An 11,051-nucleotide genomic window follows, 5' to 3' on the forward strand; every position below is an offset into this window, starting at 1 on the left:
ACTTCTTTGATTCCCGAAGTTGACTCGCCAATTTGAACCTCATTTACTCCCTTAATTCTTCTAGTATTCCGGAGTGATCGACTCCATTGTTGGGAATTATCCGCTTGTCGCTGAAAGAATTCCCAAATCTCTGATGCACTTTTTGACATTAGCTCTCCTCCACTTGTTGCCATTAGCCATTCTTGCACATTCGGCAATAATCTCTCCAAAAAGTATTGGCATTGGTGCCATTTCTCATACCCATGATGTGGACACTTCAAGAGTAGCCCATTGAATCGCTCCCATGTTTCAAAAAACTGCTCGTCTTCTCTCTGAGTAAACTCTGAGATTTCCCTGCGAATAGCATTGGTTTTATGCACTGGAAAATATTTATTCAAAAATTTTGTTACCATTTGTTCCCATGATGCAATACTATTAGCAGGCAATGTATTAAGCCATGAACGAGCTCTATCTTTTAAAGAAAATGGGAATAATCTGAGTTTAACATCATCGTCTGAAAAATTCTCATATTTAAATGTTTGACAAATAGTATGAAAATCATTTAGATGATTATATGGGTCCTCATTTTCTAGGCCATAGAATGTTGGGAGACAATTTAGCACACTAGGTTTTAATTCAAAACTCCTAGCAGCTACATTTGGGTATCTTATGCATGATGTGCTCAAATTGGCTAAAGGACTGAAATAATCCTTAAATGGCCTCTCCTGTGGTGCTTGTAAATCCATTCCAAATTTATTTTTAATGTGCCTGTGTGTGCGAAGTGTTTTTTCTAATTCAAGGTCTATAGGTTCAAGATTAGGTAATAATGACCTACGACCATGCATGCAAAACAAATAAAATAAAAATAAAGATGGGAACAAAACAAATAAAAATAAAGAGGAGGGAGAAATTACGATACTAACCTTATTGCGCTATTACAACCTTTCTATAAAAATACACAAAAATAAATTAACTAAAAATTAAATTAATAAAATAAAAAAAACTACAAAGAAAAATAAATTGAAAATTAAATCACAGAATTTTAAAGAAGAGAAAAAGAAAAGAAATACTAACCTTTAAATGTAGATTCACTTTTTTTTCTTTTTTTTTAATTAAAAAAAATACAAGAAAACAAATAAAAGAAATTATTCAAAAAAAAATTAATTCTATGAATTAAAATTACTTACCTCCCTGGCAACGGCGCCAAAAACTTGTTGTGCAAATTTTAATGTACTCGCAAGCGCACGAATCTATTGTAGTATACACTAATGGTGACGAGTGTCGATCCCACGAGGAGGTGGATTTTAATTATGTGTAGAATTAGTTTTGTAAATGGGTGGTTGGATTTGTGGTGGAAATGATTTGGAATGTGCTAAAACTTAAATTAAAATGGCGAGAATAAATTCTAAAATTGGAATTGAAATGACAAGAATAAATTGAAGAGAATTCTATTGAGATGATGTACTGGGGTATCTGGATCCGTATCAACATGCATCATGGGCTAAATAATTCGTATTAATGCCAATTAAATCATGAGGGGGGAATCCACACCTCATGAACCACGCTCTAATCAATATAGTGCTAAGGGCTTATCGTGCCAAATAATAATAACCTTGTACTAGAGGGCCGGTGAAACCAAGGCGGTACTAGACAAGATTAGTATTATTTATTGACGAGAAGTTAAAACATCCACAAAAACTAGAGGGAAAGAGAAAATAAATTTACCAAATTAAGCCCATGACACATGTTGAGACTTCACCTTCAACCCAAGCTTGAAAGAAAATTAGCCACTCATAATTGAACTAGGGGCAAAATGGAAATTTATTAAAATACGAAGAAAATACAAGATGGAGAGGGAATTACAGAAAACAGAGTCCAAAAATGGATTCAAAGGTATCAAATTAGGGGGGAGAGGCCCCCTTTTTATAGATACATGGAGTAAATCATGGCCATCGGATTAAAAACAGTTTGGACGCTCAGGATTGCGCCACGTCATCAGTCAACAGTACGCGGTTTGACCACATGGATGAATAGTAACACGGTTTGACCCGGATGAACAGTAATGCGGTTTTGTTGAAAATAATTCTGTGTGATGCATGTACCGTACGCGAGATTTTTCGTCCACTGATATGCTGCCACGTCACCATCAACAGTACATAAGAATTTTAGCCCAACAGGATCGTGACACCTCATCAGTCAATGGCACATCATCGGTCAATGCCACGTCATCGTCCGTCTATGTGAACAGTGTCGTGAATAGTAATGTATACAGTACCGTATACGTGAATAGTACCGTACATGTGAATAGTATTATTTTTCCTTTTATGCTCCTCCTAAGGTTTTCGACCGTCCTGAGTTCAAAAGTGACGTCTGTTTTGCCATCTGATCTCTTGTTTATTGTGAAATGACTATGATGCCCCTAAAATGCATAAAATACTTAATTAAAATAAAACAAACGGAATTAAATCAAAAGAAGGTTAAATTTATAAAAGTAAAGGTGTTAGTAAGACTTGAAATGTAAAATGACGGTTTTCTCCTTTATAAATATGCATTTTCTAACACTCAACACTGTCTTCTCTGCATCTACAAATTTGTCGAACCACTTAAAATTTTTATGTTAATTTTTTTCTCCTTTTTTTATTATCTCACATCACCATTTGATACGTTTCTACAAAACACCATTGTTCGTTCTGTCATAAAAAGTAGTCAATCATTCTCTTAGTGTACATGAAAATTACCCGTCTTGAATCACAAAAAGACAGAGAAATGCACATAGGTATACACGTGAAAGGGGACATACGACATAGATAATAAAGAGACACACGCAAAAGACACATATTAAGTGAGGAACCATAATAGACTAAATTGGAATTTGAACATGCATCAACATGGAAAAATTGTGATCTACAATATTAGGTGCGAGAAAAGATGTAATGTAGAACATATGGACCTTCTTAAAGTGAAATTGTGTAAAGAATTGCAATTCTGGACCCAAAATACTTAAGGTAACATGTAATCGACTTAAATAGCATATGTTGCACATGTTTTACTTGTAAAGAGTAATTAAGAAAAGAGAGCAAAGGGATACATACAATGTTGTTAAAGATTGTACGCTTGAAAACTATAAAGGAACATTTGATGCATCGAAACTGTTATTACTCATGTCCCTGCCAATCAATTATTATAGAATGAAAATTAATCATTACTTGAGATGCTTTATCTACCCTAAGATTATTGACGTGAAGATGTGCTAAGACCTTTTCTACTTACACTTAACTGAGGACATCCAATCCAGTAAGTAGAGCTGGCAAAATTTGACACGACCCGATTACCCGACACGAACACGACATAAATAAATGGGTATGGGTCGTCAAATTTAACACGATTATTAAATGGGTCGGGTCCGGGTCAACACGATTTTTTTCCGTGTCGGGTTAGGATTAAAATTCTTGACCCATTTACCCGATCAATGACCCGATTATATTTTCTATTTTAAAATAATTTACATATTCTTATCATTAAAACTCAAATATTAGAGATGATTTTCTTTTTTTTTTAATTCTTTAAAAGGGTCAATATAAACACAATGTTTTATTTATAAAATTTTAAATACATTTAGAGCTTCAATAGTGTAAATGTGTAAAAATTGATAGACATGTATATTTTATAATATTGATAAATAATATTATATATATATATATATATATATATATATATATATAATTAAAACCCCAGTAGTGTAAATGTGTAATATATTGGTAGATATGTATATTTTATAATATCGAGAAATTATGTATGTATGTATGTATGTACATACGTATGTATGATAGTGTGTAAATATTTGATGTAACTTTTGTTCAATATATAGATATTAAACGGGTTATTGGGTAACCCGATTATTTTTCCGTGTCGGGTTTGGGTCTCAATATTTTGACACGATTATTAAATGGGTCGGGTTTGGGTCGACCTAAATTTGACACGACACGAAGCTGACACGACACGAACACGACCCGATGACCCGTTTTGTCAGCTCTACCAGTAAGGTTAAGCATTGCACCAGACCAATCAGTTTATTGTTGGACAAGAACTTGAAAAATATTATAACCCAACACTCTTTATTTCAAAATAATATGTGTTAAAGAATTGGAATTGACTATCCAAAAATAAAATATAAAGTTTATTTCCATATCTAAGTTGTTAGCGTACAACTCATGAACACTCGTAGGATTGTTAAGGTTTGAAGGAACAGGTCTGCTTAATGAATTTCTATCAAAACGTCTATAGTCAATGTGAGAAATTCATCAGAAAAGACATCAGAGAGACTCAACTATTAGTAGTAGACTATAGCATTTTCACTTGAATATGAGATGTAGATACTCATACAACTTCCAAAGTCGTCACTCGTCCAAGGGTGGCCAGTGAGGTTGTATAGCTAGTCTCTTCTCTCTTCTCTAGCCTAGAATCCAGATAAGCCCATAAAAGGGTCGAGAGTAAACAGAGACAGAAAAAAGTTGGGCTTTAGAAGATAAAAAAAAAAAAAAGAAATGGCTTTATAAGAAGAAATACAACGAACGCTATGATTTTTCCACTCTTCCCTGTATTACCCTTTCTCGGTCTCAAGAGCCCTACGACCAAACTAGTGTAAGGGTGTATTTGGGATTGAGGTTAGGCAACTGTAACTTAAAAGTTACAGTATTAAAGTATTTGGTAAACTCTAACTGTTGTAGTTTGAAAACTATATTGATATAATTTTTCACTTGTATAATAAAAAATCTATTATATCTTTAATAATTTGTCAAAATTATTATTTAAAATTTAAATTTACTATATATTATTAATTTTTATTTCATAGTTACAATTTTTTTTCAAAACAACTATATCTTAAACGTTACAGCACATCAATCCTAAATAAGACTTAAGGTAAGTACACAACAGACTCTTTCTAAACTAATTTTTATGATTTATGTGTAACGTAAATTGAATTTCTTAGGCAAATTATTATTTTGTTAATTTGAAGGGAAACAATACGGAGGAGCAATGAAAGTAGTAGTAATTAGGGCCATTTTCACTCTCAGGTACAAAGTATACTTGTCTAGTCTCCAAATTCGGAAGTTGAATTCAGTATGTGCAGCGGAAAAAAGGCCGAGTACTTGGGAGTTCAGAAAAATCAACAAGCATCGGCACTATGCCCACTTGCCCAGCTACCAAGAATCGTATTTCTACTGCTGAGAATATCAATGATCTCATTGGCTACACACCTCCTTGGTTTTCTAAATTTTTATCAAAGATGCTGAATGTTAAGAAGAATGAGAGAAAGCTGAGAGAAAGAAGCATGTACAATGGATGAAGAATGAGAGAAAGTTGAGAGAAGGTAGGGCCACTAGTCAATAGTGAAGCACGTGGAAACGGTTTATGTATTTTGTTTTTATGGGAAGTGCAATCATGGTAGGAAAAAGCCTGTTAGTAGAGAAGTTGCAATGGAAGAGCTCCTTCAAGTGGTAAATATTATGAAACATTTCCAGCCAATCCTATGTTGGAAAAATATGCTCTTTAAAAGCATATATATTTATTTAATTGTAATAAACAATTCTGATTAATAAAATAAATGAGGTATTTTATTCAAGTATCTTAATTGCATTAATATTTTAAGTAAAGTCCATTTAATAATATTATATGTATTTATGTTATCACCATGTGGATTCACAGAATACATAAATACAAATTATCTTATGATTAAATAAATTAAGTTCGCAGTTAATAAATAAAATTGGGCACTTTATTTTGGTATACATTGTAATAAATTCATTAAATGATTTGTCGTAATCATCTATGAATTTATTGATGTAGTACGACTACATTGAACAGGATCACATATGAGATTTAATTAACTTTGAAATAACTGTCAGACTTATTAAATCTCATAGGCATTGATTTTACTGTAATCTTAATCTTGAGTTAGTTATGATTTCATGATTGTAATTGTTATTCCATTTGAGTTACCAACGGGCACGACGCACACTTGTAATCAAGATTACCTAGTATCTTGGTGGGAGAAATTATGAGTATTGGAGTTATAAATTAACAATATAGAATTTGTACAACACATCTCTTGATCCACAATAAGTTTTACCCAACTGAGTGGAAAAATTATTCGAAAACATTATCCTAGATAACATACAATTATGGAGGTCAATTTCAATCTTTTAGTGGAGTAGATTTAGAATTAAATAATTGGGCTAGTTTAATTACAAGCTTAATTATTGTAGCCACTATTATATGTACTCATATGATCCCCGGGTTAGCTCATTTAATTGACTGCACCGCTATTGGATTAATAAGTAAGATAACTAGCTATTTAGGTTAAAAACCTAAATATATTATTTAGTGGGAGGCTCCATAAAATATACTTATGTGTAAGGGATTTTGTGTTATTTTACCAAGTGGGCTCATATAACAAGAAGACGTAACGTTACTTTTGGTTTTATTATTTTAAATCAAATATAATTTAATAGAATTAAAAATTAATAAATATGGAACCTAGGGTTTCCACTAAATAGAGATATAAAAGGCTTGTTTTCTCCCAAAAAAAAAGAGCAGTCACATTATACAGATAAAAGAAAAAGATTTTCTCTCTCTAATTTTGAGAGGAATATTTTCTCTTAGTGGTAATAAAAGCGTCACACACATCAAGTGTAGATCAAACTTAAGTCATAATCTGGAAGATCATTCGTGACGAATCGTGATTTGGGAGCTTAGATTAATTCAGCGAAAAAGCCAAATCAGATTATCAATGTATGATTTTCTAGATTACAAATTCATAAATTTTGTATGAGATCGGTTCTAAAAATTTTTATAAAAATTTAGAAAAGCTAATTTTTCTCCAACATCATATCCATCGAGCTCAGTTGGAGTAATAATTCTTGCGTATCAGTCGGAGTAATATTTTTTACCCCACGCCTTGTGTGCATGTAGTGTATGAAAGTCCAATCTTGGGGGTGAGTTTAGCTCATCGTACACTTGTGCAACTCTTTTTTCACCAAGCCTAATGATCTAGAATGGCGGACTGAATTAGTATCTGTCTTCAATAGCTTGTGGATGATGTTGAGTTCTCGTTTCCTCCTGAGAGAGATTCCATCGTTGAATATAGATCTGCTTTGCGTCTCCGAAACTTTGATTTTGATGCCAATAGAAAGAGAATCAAGGTGAAGTTTTTCCATAATCTCACATTAACATCTTTGCAGTAAACAAACTGATCTAACTATTAACTGATCCCTGATATTCATTGCAGGCACTGCGATTAGCTTTAGAGCAGAAAGGATGGGCTTCTGCAGACAACTTTTGAGGTCATATTCAACAAATTTTATCAAGATTAGGACAAACGGTACACCGTACGCATTTGAACCAGGGTCAAAGGGAAAAGAATACAAAGGATTGACCTATTATTCCAATTCGGATGTTCAAGTTCTACTCTGTTAAAATCAAAATGTTTATTCATAAGAAAATGAACACAATAGAATAGGACGTGCAGTTATTGTTTTGCAATTTGACATAAATATTCAGAACAGGAAAATATGAAATGGACGATTTTCCACAATGTTCAACAATTATTAAATATGTTATTCTCAAATGGCCTCCTGTTACCAAGAAAGACCCATCAAGTTTCATCAACTATAAAAGTCATTAAATTAAGGCCATGTCACTTGCCTGAAACGTGCAAGCCTTAACTGAAACTGGAGCCCTGCTATCATTTGTCGAAGTACAGAGCAAATATAATACTGAAATATAGACGCACACCAGATGTCATTTCAAAACGGAATATATAATTTATCCTTAACGAAAATAACACCGGATCCATTCTTCCAAACTTTATAGGCTACGAGTACAAGAAAATAACATCATCACTGCAACATATGCACTAGTAAGGAAAGTTATATCAAACTGGATTCATAAGAAAATGTTAAACCACGACAACACAAGAACACTGAGAACTTGCTGATGGCAGCTCCACCTACTTCAGCTTGACCAGTGTGGCATGATTCCAAAGAGATTAATCCTTCCTCAGTTCCATGTATTCACGATGAATACCATCTTTGTTTAGGACAACAATTTCAAGTTTGTCTCCCTGGTAAAAACATTGAAGGACATGTTAGAAAAAGAAAAAAATGGACTTCATGTGCAAAGAATTGAGCTCGTGTGCTACGAATAAGAACTTGATTTCACCACAGTTGCAATCTCACACCAACAAAAATGCCATCGCATAAGGGGAGAGAGGGGGGAAAAAGAAAAAAACTTGCCGTGTATATGTCCCTCTCAGTTGCTGATGCAAAACAAGTTTTGACCAAATCAACTGCTTCAGCCTCTGAAAGAGGAGTAACAGCATCCTGCAGAAAGCACAAATTTTCAATCAGAAACGTATGAGAATAAAAGCACTGAAGCATCATACGTGCTCTTAAATATCTGAATTTAACAGCTTACCTGGGCAGGCAATAGGAGAGGACTGGGAGACTTTAGTTGGTTATCGAGGAATGGCATGATGAGCGTGGAACCAGAACCCTGGGAGCTATATCCAACCCTCTCATAGGAACCAACAGCATCATATGTGTAGACACAACCCTTCCCTGAAGTGGAATAAGAACAAAAATTTGACAATAACTAAGAAAGAAAAAAAAAAAAACTTAAAAACTGGCGATGGAAGTTTGAAAAATCTTTACCTTCATTGTCAAGCCCACCCAAGACATTAAATGAATAGTAAGGAAAGAAACGTTTGTAGTACAGGGTGTTGGAGAGTAGTTGGCCCATTGCAGGGCAGCTCATTTGCTTGTTGTGCTGATGCTGATAGATCTGTTTTTGAACAATGCACAGAAAAAAAAGATTAGTGGTATGATGCCAGTATATACCAATGCAAAAGAGAAAGAAAGAGAGAAAAAAATTCAAAATAGCTTTCCTCTCCTACAAAACAAAACATCCACTCCCTTTGTTTTAGAGTTGGCAAATTTAAATGCATTTTTTCTTTTTCAAATAGGCATATTTAAGAGATTTAAACACAGATGCTATGTCTGTAACAAGTTCATATGCAAGATAGTTATATTTACCCACAAACACGACAACTCAACAAAGTGCGTCTACTGAACACTCAGCCAGACATTTTTGAAACCTTACCAAATGCCTTGCTGCCAAGAGTTTTTGTAAGGCTTTGACATCAGCTTGAAAACCAGAAGAGGCCATAACACATTTGTCTGCCCTGCATAAGGTTAAAATATAAAAGAAAGAACCCATTATTCAGACTCAGATGAAAATGTTTTGCCAACAACCATTTGCCAACCGTAAAGTGTCCAACAATATGAGAAACAAAAGAATAAGGGATGACCATCCTAGGTCAACAAACACAGTGCAGCACAAGAACCGAACATCATAAACAAAATAAAAGTTGAGTACGTGAAATAAATAAATTTCCTTCTTTTAGCACCCATATGAATTTTGAAGTAACTAGCAGTTTGATGACCTTGGGAAGAATTGATGTGTTCACTTTGACTTGTGTTTTGACTCAAGAGTGCCTAGAAAATCAAAATGTTGTCCAATTGCAGTTTTCCTCGCATAACTAAAAGCCTAAGATCACCGTCCGGCAGTATACTCATAAGAGAAGCCAAGGAATTATGGGAACTCTGCTTTGCAATTACTCTATAAGCCAAAACACAAGTCAAAGTGAACACATCCATTCTTCACCAGGTCATCAAACTGCTAGATTAGGTCAAACTGGAACAGACATCCAATGTCTGCCAGAAGCCATAACCTCTAAACTCACAGCCTGTAATATTTGAATTTATAGAATGCAGTCCATCTTATAGCTCAATATATTGAATCTAAAACTACCTCGGCAAATTAAGAATCATATGCCCGAGATACTGTGCCTAGTTATTTATCCACTATATGATTCTTTGATGAAATTGAATATATAATTATCAAAATTAAGCAGCATGTTTCAATAATTTCCCACATCTTTTACATATAAAATCCTAAAAATCGGACCAAGGCAAGCATCAGTAAAACCCTAACAACTGAAACTTGAAACCGAAATTTTAGTAAACCCCTCCTTAAATCACTAATAAGACTCAAAGCATACAACACACGAACACGAGATGAAATTAATAAAACGAACGAAAGAAATATCTGATGAAGGCGCGCGTACAGTTTAATGATTTTGGAGTAATCGCGGGAGAGGATACTGTAACCGGTTGACATTCGAGTGTCGGCAGCGGTTACACAGTAATCAGCTCCGGCAATCGCAACACAAGTTCTGCAAAACGCATAAACAATATGATTGGAAAAGCTTTAAACCTAGAAGTATATGTAAATGCATGAAGAGAGAAAGACGCTACCCTCCATTATTGTCGTATGGAGACCATGCGGGATGCTGCTTCGTCATGATGAATTGTCAGTAATTAGGGTTTGAAATTTGGACAATATGAATTTGGTTCGTTTCCAGTGTTTCAGATATGAGAGTGGCTTTGAGAACAAGAAATGGGAGCTTAAAACCGACGTCGTTTTCAAGTGAGGGTTTAAGCCGTTGGAGAATGGCTTTAAGAGATTGTATGGAACACAACATTATAGGGTATTAAAACTTTATTTATATTAATTTAATACGTTTAGCAAAAGAAGTAGCCTTATGATTAGAGATGTCCAACTAGCTGTGCGTGCAGGTCCGACCCATTAAAGGAAGGTTTATGCGTGTTCGTGCTCGTGTCGTGTTGTATCTATCTTATATTTTGTGTCGTGCCGTGCCATACTCACTCATGTCATACTGTGTCGTGCCTAAAAAAAAAGCTCGATAACCTTATTTCTTTTTTTAATTGTTTTAAGAAAGCATGTCAAGTTGGGTAAGAAGATTTCTTTTTGAAGATTACTGAAACAACTATAGTGTATGCAGACACAAAATAGAGAAAGCGTGGAGTGCAAGTCACAAAGGAAGCTACCTCTAATTCCATCTCCATTTATTTGAAGAATTCTACAGCCGTGAGAACTAAATTACAAGAATGGAGCAGACAGAAATTTGGTGAAAGGAAACGTAATTGCAG

General features: G+C 34.2%; 2 protein-coding genes and 1 non-coding gene across 3 annotated transcripts; 2 read left to right on the top strand and 1 right to left on the bottom strand.

The window, feature by feature from the left end:
- The first annotated feature begins 237 nt into the window (after positions 1 to 237).
- Positions 238 to 341, top strand: LOC112099455. Its single transcript, XR_002906256.1, has one exon. It is a non-coding gene; the product is annotated as a small nucleolar RNA R71 (small nucleolar RNA).
- A 4,823-nt stretch (positions 342 to 5,164) lies between these two features.
- LOC18043382 lies at positions 5,165 to 7,321 on the top strand. The gene is made up of 4 exons (XM_024186199.1): positions 5,165 to 5,313; positions 5,429 to 5,477; positions 7,068 to 7,181; positions 7,268 to 7,321. The coding sequence occupies exons 1-4, from the start codon at positions 5,165 to 5,167 to the stop codon at positions 7,319 to 7,321; spliced, it is 366 nt and encodes a 121-aa protein (XP_024041967.1).
- A 456-nt stretch (positions 7,322 to 7,777) lies between these two features.
- On the bottom strand, positions 7,778 to 10,561 carry LOC18043383 (proteasome subunit beta type-1). Its single transcript, XM_006436801.2, has 7 exons — positions 10,356 to 10,561; positions 10,166 to 10,273; positions 9,139 to 9,220; positions 8,691 to 8,820; positions 8,455 to 8,597; positions 8,274 to 8,360; positions 7,778 to 8,101 (listed from the first exon to the last, which is right to left on the bottom strand). Exons 1-7 carry the CDS (start codon positions 10,400 to 10,402, stop codon positions 8,027 to 8,029), a joined length of 672 nt encoding a protein of 223 aa, XP_006436864.1. The 5' UTR covers positions 10,403 to 10,561; the 3' UTR covers positions 7,778 to 8,026.
- Positions 10,562 to 11,051: the final 490 nt, after the last annotated feature.

The sequence above is a fragment of the Citrus clementina genome, unplaced genomic scaffold, assembly GCF_000493195.1.
Source record: "Citrus clementina cultivar Clemenules unplaced genomic scaffold, Citrus_clementina_v1.0 scaffold_4, whole genome shotgun sequence".
In the NCBI taxonomy this organism is placed as follows: domain Eukaryota; kingdom Viridiplantae; phylum Streptophyta; class Magnoliopsida; order Sapindales; family Rutaceae; genus Citrus; species Citrus x clementina.

Excerpts from the sequence above, each read along its gene's own strand:
- LOC18043383 (XM_006436801.2), bottom strand. The coding sequence starts at position 10,402 with ATGACGAAGCAGCATCCCGCATGGTCTCCATACGACAATAATGGAGG. Across the intron at positions 10,274-10,355 it reads CCATACGACAATAATGGAGG|AACTTGTGTTGCGATTGCCG; the intron begins GTAGCGTCTTTC and ends TGCGTTTTGCAG. Across the intron at positions 8,598-8,690 it reads GGGTGGGCTTGACAATGAAG|GGAAGGGTTGTGTCTACACA; the intron begins GTAAAGATTTTT and ends ATTCCACTTCAG.
- LOC18043382 (XM_024186199.1), top strand. The coding sequence starts at position 5,165 with ATGCCCACTTGCCCAGCTACCAAGAATCGTATTTCTACTGCTGAGAAT. Across the intron at positions 5,314-5,428 it reads AAGCTGAGAGAAAGAAGCAT|GAAAAAGCCTGTTAGTAGAG; the intron begins GTACAATGGATG and ends CAATCATGGTAG. Across the intron at positions 7,182-7,267 it reads CCAATAGAAAGAGAATCAAG|GCACTGCGATTAGCTTTAGA; the intron begins GTGAAGTTTTTC and ends TATTCATTGCAG.